General features: G+C 41.5%; 1 protein-coding gene across 1 annotated transcript; it reads left to right on the top strand.

Moving 5' to 3' along the window:
• The first annotated feature begins 115 nt into the window (after positions 1-115).
• On the top strand, positions 116-26,050 carry LOC141001959 (phospholipid-transporting ATPase IH-like). The gene is made up of 30 exons (XM_073473123.1): positions 116-136; positions 202-324; positions 581-670; positions 2,494-2,574; positions 3,218-3,325; positions 7,507-7,635; positions 8,924-9,027; positions 9,145-9,195; positions 9,333-9,397; positions 9,513-9,594; positions 9,724-9,874; positions 10,327-10,524; positions 10,631-10,804; positions 11,598-11,764; positions 12,775-12,846; positions 13,775-13,848; positions 13,965-14,068; positions 14,828-15,009; positions 15,481-15,714; positions 16,363-16,540; positions 16,633-16,735; positions 17,296-17,441; positions 17,839-17,898; positions 19,197-19,324; positions 19,420-19,555; positions 20,042-20,065; positions 21,053-21,118; positions 21,367-21,470; positions 21,570-21,735; positions 25,778-26,050. Exons 1-30 carry the CDS (start codon positions 116-118, stop codon positions 26,048-26,050), a joined length of 3,594 nt encoding a protein of 1,197 aa, XP_073329224.1.
• Positions 26,051-26,289: the final 239 nt, after the last annotated feature.

Below are 26,289 nucleotides of genomic sequence, written 5' to 3'. Positions count from 1 at the left end.
CATGATTATAAGGTGTTAGCGCGGGTGGATGACAAAGTGTGATATTTAATTTAGTAAATGTGGTAATGATAATATCAGCCTAATAATAGTAAGTAGGTTATGAATTGTAACAACCATGTTACAGAAGCTGAACAGTGTGATCTGTTTTTTTTCTCTCCACCTGTATTGCTATTTATATCTATATGTCTCTCTCTCCGTCAGTGTGTGGGGGAGGAGATCTGGGTGGACAGTCGGACGGTGTACATCGGGCATAAAGAACCCCCTCCGGGAGCTGAGGCCTACATCCCTCAGCGTTACCCCGACAACCGCATCGTCTCTTCCAAGGTGAGCGAGCCCGGGAGTCAGCGCCATAACATTGTTTATCATCACTCTATTCTTTAGTTTCGTTTTTAGACAACCATGTAATCTCTTTTGTGCCCATGTTTTTAAGGATGACACACTTCACTTTTCTTGTGTTTGACAAGCTCTGCATCCTTGTTTCTTCTTGCCAGGAGGAGTGAATTATGATGTGCCATTGTTTTCCCTTTCTGTTTGTCTGTGTGTGTGTTAATAATACTGCTGCTGTCACTCTGTCCCACAGTACACCTTCTGGAACTTCATTCCCAAGAATTTGTTTGAGCAGTTCAGAAGAATCGCTAATTTCTACTTCTTGGTCATATTTCTGGTCCAGGTGAGAAAATCTTGAACAGTTTCATCTCAAGAACACCTTTCTCTCCCAGCTGTACATTTGTTTAAACATATGAAATTAAATCTAACAAGCAGCTACTTCCATAACTGGCCTAGTTTGACTTAAAGTGCATGGCTTCGCATCAGGATATTTCCAGGGCAGCTGGAGAAGTTTGACAATTGAAGACTGCCCCATTTTTCATGTAGAGGAAACTGAATAGTGTTGATTAGATTGCTAATTATTTCCCCAAAACAAGCAGGTTTGAGTAAGCTTAAGATTATATGTGGTGCTATTTTCAGAGTTGGGTTATTATTAGCTGGTGCAGATTGTCGGTCTTGTTATTGGACCAGTGGAGCCAGAAAACATGTTGAAAACAAATGACTAAAGTAAATCTGTTACTCAACTTTACTTGGTACTATTATATCATTATATCATGATAACAATATAATCAATATTATATTGTTATCATGATATCAGACTGTATATATCGTGTCTTTTCCTGGTTTTAAAGGATGCGTTACAGTACAGTGATGTAATTTTCTGTACTGAACAGACCGTTCTACCTGTTCTAATACTTGTCTTTATCCATAGAGACATTATATCCAAATTACTGATCATTATTTATCAAAAATATGTTAATATATGGTGAAAGTATCAATAGTCATCCCTACAATATTGTTGCAATAGCGATGTCGAGATAATTGGTCAAAAATATAGTGATATTTGATTTTGTCACACAGTCCTACCATTTATTAACATGAAGTCCTTTTGATGAGATATATGTGGGGTATCACGATAAAGCATTTTAATATGGTGGTATTATTTTAAGGCCGTATCGCCCGGCCCTGCTTGTTGACACAGTTCAGAAGGCAGACAAAATGTTCTTAAAGTTTCTCACAGAGTTGAAATAAATAGAAACAGAAAGAATTATTTAGGCTGCACATGCTAATTGAACTTATTTCATGGTTAAGATACACATATTGCATTTTGAGACAGTTTTCCTCATAGCCTTATATTAACTCAACAAGATGTTGTCTTTTCAATCGTCTGCACTAACCAATCAAACGAGTGCTGATGACGGTTACAGTAAGATGTTGCCCTCATTGTGCCCTGATTTCAAAATAAGAGCAATTATCCAAGATTAACAGCTAAATCCTGCACCTGTGCCTGACGTCACCTGCATGAGGATTACCATAATTTGCTAACATCATATTATCCTGAAATTACATGTATTGTACCGCTCAGTGTCTGTCAGGAGAAACAGCTGTTTTCCTTGAGCCACTGTATAGCACCAAATGTTGAATAATCATGCAAGGACAAATTTATCATAGGAGAGGAGGATGCAACAGTGTCTTTTGCAGCAGTCGCCTCAGTAGACCAGAATGCAACATAGCCACAGCTTGGGTGTGTTGTGTGTTGTATGTTGTATCAGTAGCATGTGAAATACTGCACCCTCTTAATGGGACCAACTGGGCATGGCACACAACAGTGATGTTTGTGCTCCTCTTTCTTTTTGTTGACTAAAAACTTTGCTGTTTTTTCTCTCTGCATCTGCATATGTACAGTCCGTAAAAACATATAGGCAAGGAAACATTAAAAAACACTGGGATATTTCCTGTAAGTGCAGATGCAGGAAATCCAACAAGATTTGATTACGTGGATACTTTACGTTGCTAGATTGCTGCTTGATTCCTTATTACAGAAGCTTTTCTCCTGCTCTGCACTTCCTTACTCAGTGTTGCATTACTTGGCATCCTCTCCTTTCTGTTGTCCCCCTTTCATCCTCCCCCCTGCATCTCCCTCCCACTGTTCCTCTCTCTTTGCAGCTTATCATCGACACCCCCACCAGCCCGGTCACCAGCGGCCTGCCCCTCTTCTTTGTTATCACTGTCACCGCCATAAAACAGGTAGGACGCACACAAACGTGCTCGCATTTCTGGGAAATTTTGCTCGCAATGACCCCCACAACACACACACACAACACACACACACAATAACACACTCCAACTCCTGGCCTCAAATACACACACACACACACTCTCTCCCAATCGGCTGCTCTATTATCTGTATATACACATTCCTCTCTCAGCGAAAAGGACATGCCATTGAATATGTCTGGTGATGTGAGAAATATGATAATGAATGGTCTCCTCTGTTAATCACTCTAGCTGAGGATCCCATGCCCGGGGGAGATGCATCCTCTCTACCGCGTCCCGGTACTGAGGGATGGGGTACTATCAGTGATAGATGGGGCTGTTCTGGCTAAGGAAGCCTGAATTTTACTGGGACATAAATCTAAAACATGACATGTTGGCTAGAAATCCAGGAAACAGGTCACTAAGCTCAGGGAGCACAATGCTAATTAATTACTGTGTATGACTTTCACCTCTCCCCCTTCGTCTCATACTATGCTCAGTCCTTGATTCTCTCTGCACAATAATCTATATTCTCTGTTTCCCCCAAGCCACCGTGCCAACAAACACATCGGCTTCCTCTTCCTTTTCCCTTACGATCTTGTTCTGTCTTCCTCTCTCGCTGCACCTCTCTCAGGGCTATGAGGACTGGCTCAGACACAAGGCTGACTGCTCTATAAATGAGTGTCCGGTGGACGTGGTGCAGCGGGGGAAGGTGGTGAGGACGCAGAGTCACAAGCTACGGGTAAGAATGGCCTCATTAGAGCAGTATAGCACCTGAGGCCACAAAGCGACACTACAGTACTGCTGCATAGCTTACTTTTTCTATAACTGACTCTCACCCCCCCACCCCCTTCTCTTTCTCTCTGCAGTCCTCTCTAACTTTGTTTCCCTCCTTTCTCGCTCTCTCCTGTCTTTTTCTAACAATTAATTGCCCCTGAAACTGTAGTAGAGGAAAATTTACAGTGTCCCCTGGTGCGCAATGTGAGAGTCCCCTGGAAGATGAACAGGACTGATGCATTTCATACATTTGAACGTTCCTGTCATCATCCCTTGATGTCCTCTTATGTCATTCTGATGCAACATCAGATCACTGCTTGGTAGTGTGGCCCAGTCTAATTCCTGAAAATGCCTTATAATCCATTACACTCCAACAAAAGCAACGTTTGATACTATTTATTTTTTGCCAATAAGATTCTGTAAGTGTGTTTTTGTATAAAGCAGTTTTCATAGTTACTGATTCAGACTACTAGATGAATACTCAATTAATTAAAGGAGATTTATCACATATCTTTTTCACCCAGTAACAATGAACATTTCTGGTAAAAAAAGGTCTCAACTAGCAAAGTCCTTGATTGGCTCTGAGAGGGTGCAATCTGATTGGACTAAAGCCCCATCATCTAAGATGGAGATACTGTTTGCCTGAAATAACAATGTGACAGCTTTATTGCAGGGTTGGTGGGATTCTTTCCTTTTCTGAATACTTAATATTCTGTTCATTAAACGTGGTATAATGAAGGAAATGATTATTTAAACAAATAAAGACAAATCGAGCAATTGATTTGTGTCCCATTACTGCGGTGGCAAGTCGTAGTGACTCAGTGTCCGCTGCTGCCTCCTGACAGTGAAAGCAGCATGGGTAGTTGGATTGACAATTTGATTGAGTTCAATTGAGTCAGTTGACACATTGACCTCCAGTTATTGATGAAGGTATCTTACATGGATGGCGATTTTGATGTAATTCAGATTTTACATACATGTTGGTTACAACAATAGCCCGAAGAAACAGAGATAAAACTATTTACCACATTTCTGTGTACTGTGTAATATACTAACATACATGTACTCACGTAAGCTAGCTAGCATCAATCAAGAGCTGCATTTATTCATTACAGAATAGTTACAATAGTAATAAATTAAGAAATACTAGGTTTAAAGGTACTGAAGCTTAATTTATGTATTGCCTGCATCTGGTGATGCAAAGGTCACTCATAGAGGGTCACACTGACTAAACAATAATATTGATACTAATACTTACATTCAAATGCACGTATATTGTAGGGAGACGCTATCGCAGTAAGTCAACGTGTCTACTTCCAGTTCATATTTAAATGAAACATTTACAACCAACCAACAAACAAACAGACACGGGTGAAATCATAACGTTAAAAGGCTTTAAGTTATGCCTAATTAAGAGTGTGGCCGCATTGAGTTAGCTGCTAGCTGTATGGCTAACTGTCAGCAACCAGGCTTCATTGTGCCGCCTCAGCTCCACTCACGCTCCAACTCTTTACCCCTTTTTTGATTGAGTTAGACTGAGCCGGGCCGTAGCCACCACAATGACCTTCACAAACTTGTTGCCGATGTCACGGAAACAAGGATCCTGATTCATACAGGCTATGAAAGTGACACAAGGAATCCACATAGTCCACATTTTGTTTGACTGTTTGCTCTGGGACCTGTATTATTTATACACACTTGCAGTTACAACTAATAACAACAAGTGTCATCAAATCAACCAAGTCTGGTGATGTTATGTATATTTTTGTTACATCAAATCCCATGAAAGTGAACAATGTATTAGTCCACCTCACAATACGTTGAGGTCTCTGTCCCAGTCTGTGGCTCCCAGTCCAAAGCCTCTTCATTTTTAATGAAGAAGGAATTCTTAAGAAATGGGTCACAAATATAGACTTTGCTTTTTTTAAAAAAGAAGCTTACTAATCTCCTTAATCATCTGGGTGCTTTAGTGTTAAGAAATTGTCACTCAAGCAGTAGTAAATAGTGCATTTGCTGGGGCCTATTTATAGCGTTTACTACAGCACGACAGTGTGTGGTGTCAGCTCAAAGTAAACTACAGTACCCATGTTCATAGTAATAAATCAAAATGTGAGATTGAAAAATGAGAGGCAGTGTGGCTCATTATTATGTTTGAATAGTTTTTGGACCACAATGGAGGTCTCCACAGAACAATAATCTGTATCAGCCTTTGGCTGCACAGACACTACATGTCTGTAGGGTCAATTCATTGTTGGTTTCGGTCTCTTTATGGGTTTTGTGTCAATGTGATGTTCTTTGTTTCAGCCATTTTCTAGAAAATCATGTGAAGATGTAATAACACAAAATGAAACATGACAAGCAGGTTAAATATGATAAACACCATAAAGTCTTGTTCACTCTCAAGGCTAATCTAAATTAACTAACAGGCAGATGTAACTTTCTAAATATTAACAATTCAGGAGATGTTGCACATCTACTGTACACTACAAGGTCAATCCCTTTATGTGGAGTTTCAGTCAGTGCCGTTGGACCTGTAGCACACATGGTTGCTGTTATTAGCCACAGTAGCAAGGAAGCTCAATAATTCCATGAATGTTAAAAGGAGTTATTAATAACGTTCAGCCTCTAAATATGGCATTCCACATTGCATTCATGTTGCAACACCGCTGTTGTTTGAATAATCCGCCCCCTCAAGTGATTGCCGGTTTGTTGCATTAGCTAACATTGCTAACGCTTGCTAACATTAACAGCGCCTACTTCTTACATTTACTGTTGACCACTGACGAAACACAGATAGCACGTGCTACCAACAGTTTTATACTATTGGCTGACAAGCCTTGTTAGAAACTGCGACCAACCATCAACACAAACATAAACAAAACAATCAATTTGGACCTGACAAACATCTTAAAATGATTAATTCACAATCAAGATAATGTTTTTAAGGAAAGGAGATACTTCTGTTCTATTCAGCACCTTTCTACAAGCTCTGTATCATTTTTTAAAAATGATTTGTCTACATAAAAATGTTATCAATATGACCTTTAATTTATAATCGTAGGCCTTATTGTCCCTTTTTGTACTGATTTTCTGTGGTTCTTTGACTTGTATGAGTGCGAAAAAAAGGTCTTGAATTGCATAATGCATGATACATTGCATAATGTTGATAAACTCTGCAGAAACCCTGATTCTACGATGGAAATGAATAACTCCCAGCAGTGTTAATTTTCAGGACAGATTTCAGAGTGCTAACAGTGCACAAGTAAATAAGACACCCATTAATATTGTTTTTATTTTATTCAGTAATCCTATTCCTGGTAGCAAATGTAGAGGAAAAAAACGAATCAGCTTCAGCGAGCTGTTACTCTGCAGAAACCTATCTTATATCATCTGAGCATGAATGAAAACGGAGCTGTCACACTGCGTAATGTGAGTGTCTAGCTCAGCACTTCCTATGTAGATGTGTAGATGGGTGTATTTCCGTCTTGTTTCACCATTGTGGAGGAGGAGGTTGTATAATGGGCGCAGGTACGTCTAATTTCTGCTGCGTCTGCTGCTCCCATCAAGTGTGCGGAGAGTGTGTGTGAGATGTTGAGTGTCAGCTTCAGAGTAAAGCTTCAGCACAGCTTCCCAGCCTTAAAGGTTAAACAGTCTTATAGTTTGTGTTGCCATAGCAGTGGTTTTCAGTGAATTTCATTGGTCGAGAGAGAAAAAAATACTCTATGTCTTTCTGTCTCTGTTTGTCTGTCATCATCCCTGTCCTTCCCTCTCTTCCTCCTTTCTTTCTCTCTGTGTGTCTTCCAGCGTTTTCTGCACCAAGGTTTCTCACTGCCGTAGATCAAACAGAGAGGATTAGAGTGTGAATTGGGAGCAGGAATAATGATGAATATATTAATCATGCAAAATCAGAGAGCGTGTGTCATGTGTATGGTCACTGTGGAGATGGGATTTATCAGAGCTTAAGCTGCTCCGCTCGCATAATCCGTTATGCAACTTCTCAATCCTTTAGAAAAAAAAAAAGGAATGGTAAAGGATGAACAGACGATTACGCAGGTCTGTCTCTTTGTCTTTTGCTCCCTGTGTTTACATTTATTATTGATGTGTAAGCCATAATGGCTGTGCCATGTGTCTGCCCCTCTTTGTCAGGTTGGGGACATTGTTGTGGTGAGGGAGGACGAGACCTTCCCATGTGACCTCATCCTGCTCTCCTCCAGCCGCCATGATGGGACCTGCTACGTCACCACCACCAGCCTGGACGGGGAGTCCAGTCACAAGGTGCAGGGACAAGTGCATGATTTTGATTCACAATATTTTTAACTCAACTTTATGTCAGCCATCTTTGATCCCAAAACAGGAAAGCCTTATGATTCAGTAGCTCTTTAAAAGCGAAAAAAATAAATAAATAAATAAGTTAGGCAAGCATTTTAAAGTGTTTAAAAATATATAGTCCTGTCTTTTTATCAAACATGAACACTGAATTTCCAGCCCTGGATTCATACATAACAATACTGGGTGGAATTGGCTCATTAATTATTTACTTCCTTTGTTAAGCAAAAATAACAATATATCTTTGTTCCCTTGTATTTTTGCTGCTTCTCTTTGTCATATGTGATCGTCGATTTCAGACTATTATTCAGACAACGCTTAAGTAAACTGTGATGCATTATTCAGTATTCTCTGGCATTTTCTGACATCGATTAATCAAGAAAATAATCAGAAGATTAATCAGTCTCCTCTCTTAGCTGCTATTAGGGGTTGCCACAGCGGATCATCTGTTTCCATTTTGCTGGCAACCCTGGCACTGAAATTTGATTTTTACGATCTACATATTTCATTTTTTATGGCCTTTTACACTGGATGTTCTTCCTGATGCAACACTGCCCATTTATCTAAGCTTAAGACCAGAAATTAGAGATGCTGACTCGTGCATCCTTTGTGGGTTCAGTGTCTTGCCCAAGGACTCTTCGACATGCAGACTGAAGGAGGTGGAGATCAAACTGCCAACCCTGTGATCAGTAGACAATCTGCTCTACCTCCTAAGCTGCACCCGGTGATTAATCAAGAAAATAATCAGCAAATTAATCAGTAATGAAAATAATTGTTAAGCTGCAGCCATGAACTTATTACCACATGAACACAGACACAAACATGCGTACGAGTGCAGGTGACACATGGTCATACACCACATTTCACATTCACACTGCCCCTCTGATGTGCATTGATGTCACTCCACACGAGGATACGCATGGCTGAGCATACACACACACACACACACACATACAGTAAATATATCCCACAGCGTAGCGTAGAGTACTCCACCCACCCTCCTCACACATGCCCCAGGGGTGACCCCCTGATGCGTTCACCATCCCAGCGTGCTGTCTCCTGCTGACCCGGGGAGCGGTCTATAACAGCCCACCTCCCAGGCGCTCCCATCATTTCGAAAATCTGCAGGAAGCCCGGCTGAGGAGTCACATGCACCCTGCTCTCATTAGTAGCTGTGGGTGACATTTTCCTCTGTTGTCTTCTCCTCCTTCCCCCTTCCTCCACCTTTCTGTCTCAGACCTATTATGCTGTACCAGATACCATGGCATTTAGAACGGAGCAGGAGGTGGATTCGCTACATGCCACTATTGAATGTGAACAACCGCAGCCTGACCTCTACAAGTGAGTGTGACACACGCTCACTGATGCACACATATTATCTGCTACAATCTTAGAGGCAGATATTCCCTTTTGATTTATTCCTCCCTTGATTTCATTTTTCCATGACTTTTTCTGCAGATTTGTGGGACGCATCAATATTTACAAGGACAAAGAAGAGCCTGTGGCTAGGTGAGGGTACTTCTTTTATGGAGTCATGTACTTTTTATTTTTTATTGACGAAGCCAACTCTTTTTCTCAATTCATCAAATGTCTTTCATGGTGTTCCTAAAATAAATTCATCCAAGGCTCGTGTTTCATTCCTGCAGACCACTTGGGGCTGAGAACTTGCTCCTTAGAGGAGCCACGTTGAAGAACACACAACATATTTATGGTAGTGACATGTGGATTCACTCTGTTTAGAGTCTTCTCAATGTTGTTGATTGAGAAAAGTTTGAGGAAAGGCTTGTTGTCTTTGTTAATTCTTGCCTTGTTTTCTCTCCCCTCAGCCGTTGCAGTCTACACTGGTATGGAGACCAAGATGGCGCTAAATTACCAGTCTAAATCTCAGAAACGCTCTGCTGTAGAAAAGTATGATTAACATCTCCCATTTCTTTACACAATTTAGATGTATAGTCAAGAATTCGCTCAAGAATTGTTTTTTGAGGACTGGTACATTTCCTGTTTCCTCTTCCTGATCTTCGCTCTGTGTTCCTGCAGGTCGATGAATGCCTTTCTGATAGTGTATCTGTGCATCCTCATCAGTAAAGCGGTGATCAACACTGTTCTGAAATACGCTTGGCAGTGGTCTCCTGACCGAGACGAGCCCTGGTACAACCACAGGACTGAGAACGAGCGCCAACGCCACGTGGTGTGTTCACCAACCTCGAACTGAAAAACACAGTGCATCAACAGTGCTACCCTCGCTAGTCAGCACCAGAAATGCTAGTTAAACTTATTATATATATTCTATAAATGCACACAATTACATTTACATTTCCACATTATTTGCACTGAAATGTCATGTCTTCTTTGTCAAATGTTGCCTTTTAAAAATCCATTATTATCAACAACTATGGTTAAAGGAGACATATTATGCTCATTTTCAGGTTCAGAAATATATTACGCAGCCACCTGACACTGTTAATTGATCATAATGAGGAATGTTCATAATGTAATTTTGATTGCTTTCTGAGTGTCGACAAGTCTAAGTAAAAACATCTATTTCAAGGTCAGGAAAATTAGTCGTTAGGAACATCCGTACTTAGCCTTGATTTCACCCAAAACTTCATAGCTGCTGTCTTTCTTCCTCCCTTACTCCAGGTGATCCGAGCATTCACAGACTTCCTGGCCTTCATGGTCTTATTTAATTACATCATCCCAGTCTCTATGTACGTGACGGTGGAGATGCAGAAATTCCTTGGCTCCTATTTCATCACCTGGGATGAGGAAATGTTCGACGAAGAGCTGGGAGAGGGCGCTCAGGTCAACACCTCCGATCTGAATGAAGAGCTGGGACAGGTACATGAGCGTGCACACACACACACGCACATTTGCATACAGTATCTGCTTTTAAACAGTTTGCAGATGTGCCCTTACCCTACCCTCTCCCTTCCTTCCCTCCCAGGTGGAGTATGTGTTTACTGATAAGACGGGCACTCTGACTGAGAACAACATGGAGTTTATTGAATGCTGTGTCGATGGGAACGTCTACATCCCGCATGCCATCTGCAACGGCCAAATCCTTAGCGCTGCCTCCAGTATAGACATGATTGATTCCTCACCTGGAGGATACAGGAGAGTAAGTGTTTGACAAAGCTAACAGGCTTGTGAATCCAGCCTGAATAGACTCTTGGCTGCGCTTACTCTGCTGCTGAATAGAGACGGAGATGAGAGGGAAGAAAACTTTCACATATTTTAGTTGAAAAATGTGAGTGAGCCAAACATACAGATTAATGTGTCACGTTGTCAGGCAGATGAAGTAATTATTTTTGACATTTCGATATCATAAACAAATGTCTGTTTCGCTCATTTCCATTGCTGATAAACACAGTAGGGATACAGCTTGTATCCAGTTCAGGAAAACTATGACATTTTCTTTATAACTCCTAAGTGTTTGCTGTGTCTTACATGGAGCAAAAAAAGTCCTCTGGTACACAGAAAAGTGATGAGCCTTGCGTTTCTGGCAGTGGCAACTGTGATTTGTTTAGATTTAATAGAAGAAAAAATGTGTTGTCAGCATGGGCAGCAGAGAGAGAGGAAGAGGAGCACTCTATGCCAAGACTTAAATGTACACAAAACTTTATAGCAAAGATTTTCATGGATATACTTTCTTATTGATATGTAATTCTGCGTAAATATAGTTCAGAAATACCACAGTATTGACTAAATAGCACCAAACATGGGCATAAAATAGCAAGGAACTTCAGGATTAATATTTTAAAAATACAAAACATATTATGAACACCAAATTTGTGCTTCTAAAGAAGTTCTGACCTTCTGTATTGCCGTTCAGTGATGCAGCTTTGGAATTAACTGTTGCATCTATATAAAGAAGGTACAAAGGATTATAATGTATGGCTTTGTGTCCGTAGGAACACGAGGATCTGTTTTTCCGGGCGCTGTGTCTGTGTCACACGGTGCAGGTGAAGGAGGAGGAAACAGTGGATGGTATCAAAAGGGGCATCCACCAGGGCCGGCCCACCTCCTTCTACATCTCCTCCTCACCGGATGAGGTGGCTTTGGTGGAGGGAATGAAAAGGTAAGCACATAGGTAAACTGTGACTTTCAGCTTCAATTTGAGGTTGTTTGCATTCACATCAGAGGAACGATGTAAGAACTGCCAAGACTATTCATAGTCTCTAAATTCTCTGGTATTAGGATAATTAAACTTTAATGAATCGTTGGGAATCCTTTGCAGTTAAACACTGTCTGAAATCTCAAACACACACATCTCTGTTCCGCTGCTTTGCTGACTGTTATGTTGACAGAGCAGGGGTCAACAAAAACAAAAACATTCAGCATAGGCTGTACTTTCACACCTTCATGTCAGAGACAGAAATTAATGATAGCTGCTATAAAAACTTGATCTATCTTGTGGCATTAAAAACTGAGACTTGGGAACGATCCCAACCAATATCGACATCAGGGAGTGAAACAGATGTAATTCACTTATCCCATATAGGATCGATGTCACAGATCCACATACTGATCTAGACTCCATAGTCTGATTGATTGATTGTCAATTTCTTGTTGACTTTTGAAGTCATGTATAGGAATCAGTAACACTTTATATTAACTATAATTAATAAACGGTACAATTCCACTGGAATTGGATTGGAATTCAAAAAAAAGATTGTGTTGGTGCATCTTTTACAAACCACAGTGCAGTGTTTTTGCATCACATAAGCTTTAACTCATGACTAGTATTCAAACTGGACCGCACCTGGAACTAATGTGACCTTCTGACTGTCACCTGGAGCCACATGCTCACACCAACACAGACCAATATGTTGTTTTGAAGCACGGTGCTATTTTCAGTCTGAATGTGGCCTTTGACATACGTGACTTACACACAGTCCAACATGCCAGATCAAGGGTGTTGCTGTCGGATATTGCTTTCACAGATGTGGAGTTCTGTAGTAGCTGTACTAAAGTTACACTAAATGCGTCAGACCACCTTTAGCCTTTCCAAGAGGGTAACTCTGCACAGTGTACACAGATACTTCTGTCAGACTAACACAAACCTTCTCCCTCACTTTGTGTTGCCAGGTTGGGTTACACCTACCTGAGACTGAAAGACAACCACATGGAGATCCTCAACAAAGACGACGAGATTGAAAGGTTGGTCAGTTAAGGCTCTGTTGTGGTTACACCACAGGAGGGGTGATTCAGCTGATGGAGGTGTGGTCGTACATCAGCTGCCTGGAGAGAGGATTGTGTTTCATATTAAACAGCTGTTACAAAAAAACCCTCTAAAGAGTGGAGCAGATGGTTGTTTGAAGAAACTGCTCAATCAGATCCACCTGGTCCGTAAGAATGAGAGGCAGCAAGATTCCATTAGAGAGCGGTCGGGGGAAATTGTCTGAGGTTTTTGATCTGTAGGAAGTGTTCATGTAACCAGCCTCTCTCTCCATCACTCTCTGCAGTGGCCTGTCAATAGTGAGCTATTTTAAGGAAGCGAAGGGAGCGGGAGTGGGGAGGAGGGGGGGTTGTATCCAGCAGATTGGAGAGAAAGCAAAACGGTTCCAGAGTAGTCTCACATTTGTTGGTTTTTTTGTAACCATTTATAGTAAATCTGAGCCTTTTGGCACTTTACACAAACTGCTAGTCTAAAATGCGCTGAGCACACATCACAAACCTTCGCCTGAGATCATCCGTCTGTGTTGTGGTTCATTTGAATTACAGTTTGCATATTCAGACGCTCAAGGATCATCAAACAGAATCATTTAGTTAGAAGTGGATTCGATGACACTGCATTCAAAAGTACTTAAGAAAACATCATATATACTAATCACACTAAATTGTAGTACAGATGAAATAATGATCTGTTGAAGGTACTGTTTGACAATCAGTCACTTGCGTTCTGTTTTTGACATTACCATAATAGTAAATAGTAGTTACAAAACAGACGATGTGCAAATAGAACTGAGTTGATGTGACGAGGACTATTTTTACTTCATTTGCAAGGCTTGAGAAAAAACCCACTAAAGAAGATTAATGAACGTGAGAAAGTGAGCCCTTCTTTATGCCAGGACTGTCTCCCTTTCAGGTTTGAGCTGCTCCACGTTCTCAACTTTGACTCTGTCAGGAGGAGAATGAGCGTCATAGTCAAGTCAAGCTCAGGTAACAGATATCACGACTATGTTAATGCATTTTATAAATCCATGATTAGACACCCTGCGTCACTCTTGCAGTTTGTTTGAACTGTTTTCTTTTTGTGTGTGTTTGTGCGATCGCAGGAGAATACCTGCTGTTTTGTAAGGGAGCGGACTCGTCCATATTTCCTCGGGTGGTGTCTGGGAAGGTGGAGCAGGTGAAAGCACGGGTGGAGCAGAATGCTGTGGTAAGTGTTCAGTTTGACCATTACAGATTTATAATGAGACATTGAATCAGGCCAGTTTCGGCATAACTATCATTCAGTGCATTAATGTTTCCTCATCAGCTTCTGTTTAATGTGAAATAACTTTATAAATAAAACAGGTTCAGTGACCCATGATGACTTAAATGTTCTTGTCAATAACTAAATTTAGCAAAGTTACGTTGAATATGAATTTCTCAATCAGATCAAAATGTATTTTAACGATAGCTCTGTATAAAAATCTGTATTTTTATATTAACACTAGCTAGTGATTTGCAAGGGGTCGATTGTTTCACCCACAGATAATTATCACCCAGCTCTGCTCATCTTTCAGCTCATTGCTTTGGTTTTACGGGCCACAACTTTCCTCTGTTGGCTCAGCACCAAGTGTCAGACAGACAAAGTTAGTGACTTGCTGCTGAGAATAGTGGAGCATTCAGCAGTTTAAGAGCCAGATATTTGGAAAATCAAAGAAGAGCTAAAAGGAGAAAGAAAACTGGACTCAACATTTGTCAGCTGGCCAGAAACACGACTCCTAACACACATTAAAGTGTAAAAAAACAACTGTTTGCGAACACTTTCACCATGAAAACTTTATCTGCCTCTCTTAATTGGCCATAAAAAACCCTGTGTAATGCTGTTTTAAAGCAAAAAGAATTGTACTGTAGTATTGTCATTTCAAAACCCATGTTAAGTAAACTTACATTGGATCACATTACAACTTTCTCCCCGTCTCTCTCACAGGAGGGGCTGCGGACTCTGTGCGTCGCCTTCAAAAGGCTGTCGCAGTCCGACTACGAGGAGGCGTGTCATCACTTGACTGAAGCCAAGCTGGCCCTGCAGGACAGGGAGCAGAGGCTGGCACAGGCCTATGACATCATCGAGAGGGACTTTGTGCTTTTGGGCGCTACGGCAGTGGAGGACAGGTCGGTCCCCGTGGAGAGAGGGCTGGGGGGGGGGATTTAAAAACAGTGCAGCAGCAGGGGGACTGAGGGAAGATTAATGAGTCATGAACTCCTCTTCAAAGTATTGTAATGACTCATGAGGTAAAATAAGGTTCAGTCTGAGCTCTGATAAGTGACTTAGTACCAACCGTGCTGTGCCTTTTGTGCCTTTTGTGCCTTTTTTCATTTTTTGCTCTGTTGAAAATATAAGATGTGTTTGTGCTCCAACAAGGCAGATTTCAGTATTGACCTGCAGAGGTAGTTGTCCTTAACCGATCGATCGGTTGCCTGACACTTTGACTCCCCAGTAGATAAACTGGTGATGGGCAGGGACAGGGGTGGTCACGCATTGATGAGTTATCACCAGTTGGTAATTGATGGATTGAAGTTTTGATGGATGCTTTTACCTACCCCGCTGGAGGCTGAAACACTTATTGACGTATTGATGCGCAGGCTCCAGGAGAAAGCCGCAGACACCATTGAGTCGCTGCACAAGGCGGGGATGAAGGTTTGGGTCCTGACAGGGGACAAGATGGAGACGGCGGCAGCTACCTGCTATGCCAGCAAGCTGTTCCGTCGCAGCACCCAGATCCTGGAGCTGACCAAGAAACGCACAGAGGAGCAGAGTCTGCATGATGTGCTGTTTGAACTAAACAGGACCGTTCTCAGACAACGCTCGATTTCTGGGTATGAGATTATGCACGCAGATATCTACTGTATATTAAGACTGCAACTGATAATTATTTTACTATTACTATCCATTAATCTGCTTTTTATTCTGTCAGTTAACTGAACTGTCACAATTTCTTCAAATTAGGGATGCACTGATTGTGAAATACTGAAGTTCAAATAACAATTTGTCGGATAGCGATGAATGTGCCACCGCACACATCGGCCGCTGCTATCAATGAGTGTTAGGTTAGGGCCAACAGCAGTCAACAAGGTGTTTATAGAGCAATACTGATGTTCAGCCAATAAATCAGTGCATCCCTACCTCAGATGTCTTCTATTGTCCAATCAGCAGTCCAGAAGCCAAAAGTGTTCAACTTATTGAAATGTAAGACAAGAAAAAGGCATTAAATTGTAACCATCACATTTTTACTTGAAATGGTTAATCGATTATCAAAGTAGTTGCTGATAAACATTCTGTCAATCGACTTATTGTTGGTGCTCTACAGTGTTTACACCAGTTCACATGGTCAATGTTGTGGATCCATGTATCACATAATCACAAATTAAATTTGCGCTTACAACTGGTTATATCAGTAGAAGATCAAGACTAATCTGTTGTGTTGTGTGAAAAGCTCCCTGTTGATCTGTGATATTTTGTTCCAGGTTGTCAGTCGACTGCCTTGATTTCGGTCTGATCATCGACGGGGCCACTTTGTCTGCAGTACTGAAGCCTAACCAGGAGGGAGCCGGGCCTGGCAACTACAGAGATATTTTTCTAGAGATCTGTCGCAACTGTAGCGCTGTGCTCTGCTGTCGCATGGCACCACTGCAGAAAGCACAGGTGAGAGAACTGCACTTCACTTCATAAATATACTCAAAGCACATTTCTGAATGAGGTACAGCTGTAGTGACTGAAGTTTTTGTTTTCGGCAGATTGTGAAACTAATTAAAGCTTCCAAGGAGCACCCCATAACCCTCGCCATCGGCGATGGAGCCAATGATGTCAGCATGATCTTGGAAGCACATGTGGGCATTGGTGAGCTCATTTCATCCATTAATATATACATTACATTGTTTCTATTAAGAGGCTGAGTTATTTTTTAAAGTCCATATATATTGATGATTGAGAGTAAAACAATCTAATGAAGATGTTTGCGTCAATGTTTGTTTTTTTGCGCAAAAACACATAATATAAACAAACATTTGTAGACAAGAATCACATAAATTGGGTGATCAGTTTGTGATGGATATGTACTGAAGCAGAATGTTTGACAACTGTCAGTAAACTATCAAGATTATAGCGACTATATAATGCAGGAATAGTAAATTGTAAACAGAATTCCTGTCTTGAAATTGAGTAAGTGTAATAGATAACCTATAAAAAACAAAATATGAAACTTGATTTTAAAATGGTCACATATACCCACAAATTCAGCTGATAAAAGATGTTAGAACTAGATTTCTTTTTGCATATCTGATAGGCTCTCCTATATTCTACTGTAAACATTAGTGTCTGTATATAGATAGGTGTTAACCCCCCTCTTGTGTTACGTTCTTGATCTGATTATAAGTAACCAACCTCTCTTTCTCCTTAAGGCATCATGGGTAAAGAAGGCCGACAGGCAGCAAGAAACAGTGACTATGCTATCCCCAAGTTCAAACACCTGAAGAAGATGCTGCTCGTTCACGGGCACTACTATTACATCCGAATTGCTGAACTCGTTCAGTACTTCTTCTATAAGGTACAAGACGGATGCCTCGTGTACTCAGTCATTTTAATCACTTTATAGTAATTCCCAGTGCAACACTGAGCTACAAAGAACCAGATTTTGCAGCTACTTTGACAGATTACCGGATTCATGAATCCCTGGTGCGGCGTTCTCTCCTGGATTCATGGCTACGATGATCAGTGTGGGCGGCTTCCACAGCAAGCAGTGCCCTGCCAACTGATTCATTTTTTCCTTTTGGCAGGCCAGCTCTGTGCGGCCCACTCAGTCAGCTTATAGCTCACAATCTCTGCATAAACAGAAATGTGTAGATAGTAGCATTTTTAGATTCTTCAAATCTCCTCATGTGTACTTGTCACAAGCCTATCACTCTCTCCATTCGTTGTTTTTTCTCCTCTTAAATCTTTTGCAGAATGTATGCTTCATCTTCCCTCAGTTCCTGTATCAGTTCTTCTGTGGGTTCTCCCAGCAGGTAAGCACTTAACACTGTGTTAAAGCTGCAGTCTGCAAGCACACAGCGTAGTGTTTAAATACACTATGTACACATTACATATTCTCACAGTGGTCTGGATTAAACCAGCTTTATATAATAATTAATGCTTTTCAAAGGCAATTTAGCCACTGAGTGACATCACTGGAGGCAATTAATCAGATTACATGCAGCTTCCTATGGAGCCACAAAAGGCTTTATAGTACTGTTTTCACATATGCAGCAGTACTCCCCAAGACCTGTAAACGCACTCTAATGTGTACATTTGGTGGAGTTTCCCTTAAACATTTATTTTTTAAAGCTACAGGAATTCATATTTTCATGTTAACAATGGATCAAATGACGTAATGTGAAAGGTGTAGCTCACATTGACGGACCCACAGAGAAGCTACCTACTCTAGTTACTCTCAGCTGTTCTGAGTATTTTCACCTCTTTTAGCTCATTGTTTTGATTTCACAGCCCACAAACTCCATTGTCATCAATCATGTTTCTAGCTGGAGCAGACAACTCTAATACATTAACTTCATGGTACCTGCCCAGCAATAAAAGGCAGATAAAAGTCGCTTTTCAGCCGCAGGAACTTTCTCTAGGGATCAGGAACCTTTTCAGTGCAGGGCACAGGGTCTAAATTAAGCTCTGTGGACATTATTTCAGTAGTACCTTCCAAAAGTAAAGGAACTTTGGGGGCTGGGCTTGCAGCACTGAACATTTCTGATTGGTCGAGTACTTGCAACATTTTTCAGCCACTATAAAAATGTTTTGTTTATTTGAATGAATGACGTCATACCCAAGTGGAAGTTATTTTGGCATAAAAACACTGGAGCAACTGATAGAAGTTGGACAGAACTGTGCGTAATGCTGAGGGTTGGTGAGGTGTCTCCGACTTTCTGAGTCGAAAATGGGGGGTCTTTTCAGATGAAAATGTCGACCGAGAACTCGGAAATTCCGACTGCCAAGTTCAGATGGAACGCACCATTAGACTGCGGTGGAAAGGAAGCCAACAATGGGCTCAATCTACCGGTTAAAAGTAGTTCCTGGGACTAAAAGTTTGCAAGTTCTGGGTACTTAGGGTGGAAATGTGGCAAAAAGTTAGCGACTACCTGAAGGACCAGACATTTTTCCCCACAAAAAAGCTTATGCTGCCATGTGTCTTCCATATTGCTAACTGTGAAATGAATGCCCCCAAGTGGCCAAAAAAATGATGTAACTTAAAATTTCAGGATGGCCTTTTCCTTTCCAGATGTCTGATGTTGTCTGTATGTTTATTGTCCCTCTGCAGCCTCTGTACGACACCGCCTACTTGACGTTGTACAACATCAGCTTCACCTCACTCCCCATCCTCCTCTACAGCCTGGTTGAGCAGCACGTCACCATGGAGACGCTCAAGAGGGATCCCTCCTTGTACAGGTGAGGTCGAAGGAGACATGTTGTCCGCGACTTTTATAATGCTATATTAGCTGCTTTTGCTCATTTTGCTTTGTTTTGTTTTTGCCTGTCTTTAGGGACATAGCAAAGAACTCCCTCCTCCGCTGGCCTGTCTTCCTGTATTGGACATGCCTGGGTGTGTTTGACGCTGTTATCTTCTTCTTTGGTGCCTACTTCCTGTTTGACAACACCACCTTCACCAGCAATGGCCAGGTAAGCCTCTGTCTCTGTGTCAACAGAGGAGCCAGGTAGAAATAGAACAGTTAAAGCACTTTTAGGGAAATGAAAAGAGGATAATGGACACAAAGTTTCTGAACGAACACTCATCCATCTCCATTGGATTCTCATGAAAGAGGCGTTAAGTGTTATAGACTGACTTTGTAGTCATGTTTTTGTCATTTAACAGTAAGGTTTCTATCCCAGGCCCCCCTGTAGGTCAGCAACATTGGATCTCCATTCATATCGACAACGCAATAGCATCTTTCTCTGTATTGTTAATTTGTATCATGTCAACTGTTTTGATTGCCTTTGGTCCTGTTTTTTAAGTTGAAACATCCTGAAATTCATTTTACCCTTTGTCCTGATTCCTTTCTCTTTTTTCTTCCCCCTCCTTCTCTCTGCTTCCTCTCTCTTTATTTTGCTCCTCTTCCTCTTCTTTTTCTTCTTCTTCCTCTTCTTCTTCTTCTTCTTCTTCCTCAGCTTATGACCACCAACACACAGATGGTAAGCCTGTCTCCCTCCCTGTCAGCTCTCTCTGTCTTTCACGCTTTTTTAGTTCCTGTCGTACCGTTTAAGCTTTCAGTTTGACCGTTTCATCCCGTTTCATCCTCTCTCACTTCACATCATCCATGCACTTTCATTTGAATGTGTAGTTTTCCAGTGCTCCATTATTCCCCCTAATCTCTGTAAAGCCCTGAATCCTGCACAGTACCTGATCCTAACAACTCCACTGACATAGTAGAAACCTTAGACGCTCCCCCACATTATCCTTGTGTTTCGTTGTGGTAGTAAATGGAGTATTGCTAGTATGTACTATAGATTAAGATCCAACATCTGTTTGTTGTTCTGTCTAACGTGTTTGTGCATTTGTGTGTGTATATGTGTGTACTTGTACGTCCATGTGTTTGTGGTAGCAGTTCTCGGGGTTGGTTGGGTTTTAATTTCACTGCTCCAGCATCCAGTGGCTGGTCTGTTTTCATCTTTTTGTACGGGTGACTAACCCAAAAAATGGGTTTAAAATAGAAAATCGTAGTATTTTTCTTATCCACAAAGGAAAGGATTAATTAATGAAGGAATTCAAGAAAAGATAGGTGCACTGGTACCAACAACCAGCTGTGGTTATTGCATAAAAAAAGTTTCTCCATCTTGATCTCCCTCTCCCTCCACCCTCCTCCCTCCCAACTCTCATTCCATCTGTTCACTCCCGATGTCTGCCTGAACCTTTCTAGGATTTAAGCAGGTAGAATCATGTGGATGCTAAGAGGTGATGGGAAAATATGCTCAGATAATTGGCCCCAGAGCTTAAAAGAAAGTCCAAGAGAATACTTTTTTTATTTTCTTTTTTAGATATGATGTTCGGTGGCTGTTGGCTCCTTTTTTTGTGCCCGAATATGCACTGCAAAACCACAGGGTGTCCACATAAAAAATCCATGGATGCAGGTGTGTGACTGATGTGACCACTAACCCTGTTCTTCCTCTCTTCCCTGGCAGATGTTTGGGAACTGGACCTTTGGGACTCTGGTCTTTACTGTGCTGGTGTTCACCGTTACGCTCAAGGTGTGTGAGCGCGTGTTGGACACTCTTGTCTATTGCATTGCATAATCCCTCCACCCGAATGAGTTAATTACCGCTGCACACGTCCCCGATCGTATGCAAGCTTGCGGCGTTCATGTTAACTAGCATGTTACATAAATGATTGACTACACTGGCCGCTCAGTTTGCACAACAGTTAAACCCTGAAGGCAAAGCTATCGACTTCATTGACTGGTTGAGTGTTTACTATGTATTTATTCTGTTTGTTTCAGCTTGCCTTGGACACACACCACTGGACCTGGATCAATCACTTTGTCATCTGGGGGTCGTTACTTTTCTACGTTATTTTCTCTCTTCTCTGGGGAGGCATCATTTGGTATAATCCGCTCTGTTTTTTCTTCAGCATCAATGACCTTCATGTTGATTGAGACTTTTCTGAAAATCAGATCATTTTTTGTTTCCTGCTACTGCTCAGGCCCTTCCTGAACTACCAGAGGATGTACTACGTGTTCATGCAGATGCTGTCCAGCGGTCCGGCCTGGCTCAGCATCATCCTGCTTATTACGGTCAGCTTGCTGCCAGATGTCATTAAGAAGGTCCTCTGCAGGACCATGTGTCCCACAGCCACCGAACGTGCACAGGTAAGAGCTTGACTCCAAGGTCAAACTGAAGCTTTGAATTCTTTTGTTCCCCAGTTAGAGTTTAGATTTGTTTTTTCTTGCTTTGCTAAAACCATAAACTAATGACTAATTAATGCTTTCCCCATTTTTAAGAAAGTTAAACATTTTTAGCACATAACACATTTCAGTTCACAACCTGTATAATTGTCTCATATCCTAGCTGACACCTGATATTCTGACTGTAATAAACTATACGAGCAGGCAGCAAATCTATTCTACTCTATTAATCATCCAGTAAGACCATTAGGATTCCTAATAGCTTTGAGTGGCAGCATGTTTTAGAATGACTTCCTGTTCCCTGTGGCTTAGCCTCACCTTCCCGTGAAGGGAGCTTCACCGTGAATGGAAAAATGAATGAAAGGTCTGACAGATTTCTTCCTGCTGTGCTCTTTCTTCTCCTTTCTCCCTTCTCGCTGCACCCTAATGGACCACCATAATCACAATTCACACCACCCTCCATCTCCATCACTCCTTTCTCCCCGTTCCTTTTCTTTAATTTCCTTTCATCACTCTCTCCTCTCCTCCTCTTGTTTCCCCCCACTGCTCCTGTGTGTGCCTGTGTCTCTGCCCTCTGCACCCGCTCGCTCTTTCGGGGGTAACTGCAGTCCACTCGCCCGTGCCTTACTGTGGAGCCGTCCACCATCTTCATGCTTTCTCAGTCCTCCAGCAGAATGAGTTTCTGATTGGCCCAGAGAGAGGAGAGAGGAGCAAGAAGAGGAGGTGACTCTTTCTTTTAAGCCCTTATCTTTGTGTGCATGCTGGCATGTCCCAGTGTAAACCACTTATCACTGTCTCAACACCTTGCTTAATGTGAAACTAACTATGAGGGCGCTCATGACGACAGTAGTGACGGTGTTGATTTGCAGGCCAGGTTAGAACTGTGTATTTCTGCCTCTAAACATTTTCCCTTCCATTTGTGAAGTAAACTTTTTCTATTATATATGTCATGTTTTATATTTACTGTTTGAGAGATTTAAATTGCATCCACTACACCATGTTTCTTTTATGATTTTCATATTGTTGCATTGTCATGTGTTTTTTTTAGGTAATATGGTATGTGTGAGACCAGTTTTCTGAGATTGTCAGAAACAGATTAACCCCTTGGATTTTGCAGAATTTCTTTCATGTGAAACGGCAGTTTGATGTTTTTTATCTACTGTAGGGCTGAAAGGAAAAGCCGATTAGTGGAGAATTTACCAAAAATGTATTATCAACCCTTTTGATAAATGATTGTTTAGTCTTTTTTAAAGCAAAAATACCAAAACTCTATCTTCTTTAATCTGTAGATTTACAGATTTTCTTCTTTTTACATCATTGTTAATTGAGTATTTTTTGGACCAGTCTGTTTTCTGACATTTATACTCGATGGGATTGATCGAGAAAAAAATGTTAATTAAAAAAAAAATTGCTATATATTAGTTATAACAGATAACAAACAAACAAATATTTTCCATTACCAATTAATCTGCAGATTATAGTCACAATTATTTAGTCTATAAAATGTCAAAAAAATTGGAAAAATGCTCATTACAATTTTCCAGAGCCCAAAGTGACGTCTTCAAATTACATCTTTTGTCCAACCAACAATCCAAAACCCCAGAACTCTTCTTTGACTGTCATACATGACAAAGAAAGGTGGCAAATCCTTTTATTTTTGCTTGAAAAATGACTGAAACAATTAATTGAATATCAAAATAATTGGCCATTCATTGTCTTTCGATCGACTAATCGTTGCAGCTCTACCCAAAAGTGGGCTTGGCGCCCTTATTTTGCCAAACAGACGTCAAATGTAGCGATGAAATGTGTCCATGGTGATAAGTGGTAAATACAGCTGTTCCACGCTGGGATCTACTGTGATGAAGTCACATTCAGAGTCGATCAGGGACGGGATAGTGATGTCATATTCTGGAGCTGCAGGGAGGAGGAAAGGTTGCCACAGTTTTTGATCCTCAAAATCAAATGTGTGTGGGGATGTAAAATCTGATCAAAAGTGGTCCATTGAAAACAATATCGAGCCGAAGTGCCAGCTGTCAACCATAGTCATCTTCAATTTAATCTACACACAGGCTGGATATACACTCAGTTGGTACATCTTTCTAAAAATGATCAATACGTTGAATCAACACCTCTAAAACAGTCTCAGCATTACCTGAAAATCATAGTTTTTATGAAGGTTGGATTTATTGCAGGATTGCTGAATTAGCATGCGTCAGTTTTAGCTAGGTGTACCTAATAAAGTGAGAGCTGAGTATATATGGATACAAAGACACAAGGTCTGACCAGGTTCCATTATGACCTCCTCTCCTTTAACGTCATCCACAGAAGGTAAGGACAGCAGGGGCCCTGGAGGGCTGTGTGGCTCCTGGCTCTGCAGGTGAGAGGGATCTGCTCCGCCCTGATAGGACCTGTGAGGGAGACAGTGGAGAAAAAGCTGCTAGGACCTATGACTCCATGATGTCACACAGCCACAGCACCCCGCACAACAAACCCTAAAGTGCACACCCCCCAGTTGGGCTAGGGTCACCATGGTAACGGCACACAGAGGGCGTTGACCGCGGGGAGTCGGGTTCTTAATGCTGATGCCATAAAGCTTACTGCTACTCTGCACCGCATGGGGCATTGTGTCATGCTATGGCTCGGGCCGGGGGTTGGGAAGTGTCTGCACGAGACGTTTCCTTCCGTCAAACCTCCTTTTCTGAATCACAATCTCCAATTAACTCTGCAGCGCTGGTTCCAAAGCGTGCTGTGCTTCTCGCTGCATGTGGGGTGGGAATTATGTTGATCTGGGTACAAGCCAAATGAGACATTTAATCCAGTCTTTATTAGACCCAGGCTACTTAAAATCCACTGCCATTTGTCATGTGGGCTCCAGTAAGCAGTAGGTTTGTTGTGACTCCTTTTTGGTCCTGGACTGTAGCTGAAGATAGATGTGAGGGTAAGGTGTTTAAACTAAAGGTTCTGAGTCAGACTGTCAAGATTTAGAGGTTTATATAGATATGATTAACATTTTTGTTCTATATTTTATTATTCAAGTTCAAAAGAAGGTGTCTTAATCCATTATTGATGCCACAGACAAAACTGATCTTGAAAAATCAAGTTTGGTCATGGCAGTGGCAAGCTATGTACTGTACACATTTACGCTGAAAAGTGTCATCTTGTATCAGGGATACTGGTGACATCTGCTGTTGGAAGGTGGAATAGCAAGTGAAAATTGTGTCTTTAGAATAGGAATGCACTGATGAAATTCCGGCTGTGTACATTACGATATTTGGCCCATAGAAAGTGCTGATACGTATTGTTGTTTTGTTGTTGTGACAGAAAAACAAAGGAATCTCTTTTTTTAAAATAACTGAACTGTTTTAAAGTCATTCAGCCCTTCATTACACTATCTTTGATAGAGCACAGATTGTATAGTACAAATTTATGAAATAGTCTTTAATATAAGTGTCTTTCAAATGAAAAAGATTTTAAATAAAGAGCCTTTTTAGCCCACTATAGAACTACTTACTCAATTAAAAAAGAAAAAAATATGTACTTCCATAGCCTTACAGACTGATGGCAGAAATGTAACTAGCTAATGACTGTGCCACTGTAAGATTTTGTGTGACACATCAGGTGAACATCAGTGCATGCTGTCTTATTTGCTGATAGCAGTCAACGAGGTGGTATTGTGCTCAGAGGATCTTTCATTGCATCCCTATTTCATAAGCATGCTTAATCTAACTTGTCTATTAATCATAATGGGAATTTCTTATCATTGATCAGCAAATTATTTCCAGTGTCCACACTTCATGGATTTCTATGTCCAGTTTGTTCAGTGAATTTGATCCAGGGTTCCATGACGTGGTGTCATTAAAACATTAAAACCCTGCTGTTTGATCTTATGCATTAACCTGTCTTACGTCTGTGCTCATCTTCATGCATGGCGCAATGATTCTGATTTCCTTTTCTACTCCTTTGTTCTGGATTTTCTCATCATGATGCTTCCTCCATCTCTCTGCAGGATCATGAAAAGCTGTCGCGGGGTGGCGTGGCCGAGTCGACTCCACTGTCCTCTTGTCGATCCTACAAAGGCACGAGCACGGACTCCTCTCACCTCCACCTTGGCGCTGTGGAGATGCTGTCGCTCCGCCGGTCTGATCCCCTTCCCCAGAAACTACTGGCCCACTTGGCGGAAGGGGGAGGGGCAGATTTGTGCTCTCTCAGCCCCTACAGGCTGAGACTCTCGGGGGCTGGATTCGCCTACTACGCTCCAGGGCCGGAGACCTCCGTGTGAACACGAGCGCAGACTCTGACACTATGTGTACATGAATCTGGTGGGCTGAAACTCAAAGTACATCCCACGATGTGCGACCAAGATCTCAAGGATCAAGGATTTCTAGAGCAAAACACAAACAAACATGTTCACACACATCAACCTCCTTGCTGAGTTCACCATGTGCATTTTCTGGGCTACACCTGAGTGGATGACCCTTTAGAAATTGTAGCCCTGACGCATCATCTTCATACTTTTTG

The sequence above is a fragment of the Pagrus major genome, chromosome 9 (assembly GCF_040436345.1).
Source record: "Pagrus major chromosome 9, Pma_NU_1.0".
NCBI lineage: Eukaryota > Metazoa > Chordata > Actinopteri > Spariformes > Sparidae > Pagrus > Pagrus major.
This window is presented reverse-complemented; position numbering and strand designations above follow the sequence as displayed.

What these genes read in the sequence shown, in the direction of transcription:
- LOC141001959 (XM_073473123.1), top strand. Translation starts at nt 116, where the DNA reads ATGTTACAGAAGCTGAACAGT. An exon ending in ACCGCATCGTCTCTTCCAAG is followed by an intron (nt 325 to 580) that starts GTGAGCGAGCCC and finishes TCTGTCCCACAG; the next exon opens with TACACCTTCTGGAACTTCAT. An exon ending in CACCTGGAGGATACAGGAGA is followed by an intron (nt 10,805 to 11,597) that starts GTAAGTGTTTGA and finishes TTGTGTCCGTAG; the next exon opens with GAACACGAGGATCTGTTTTT.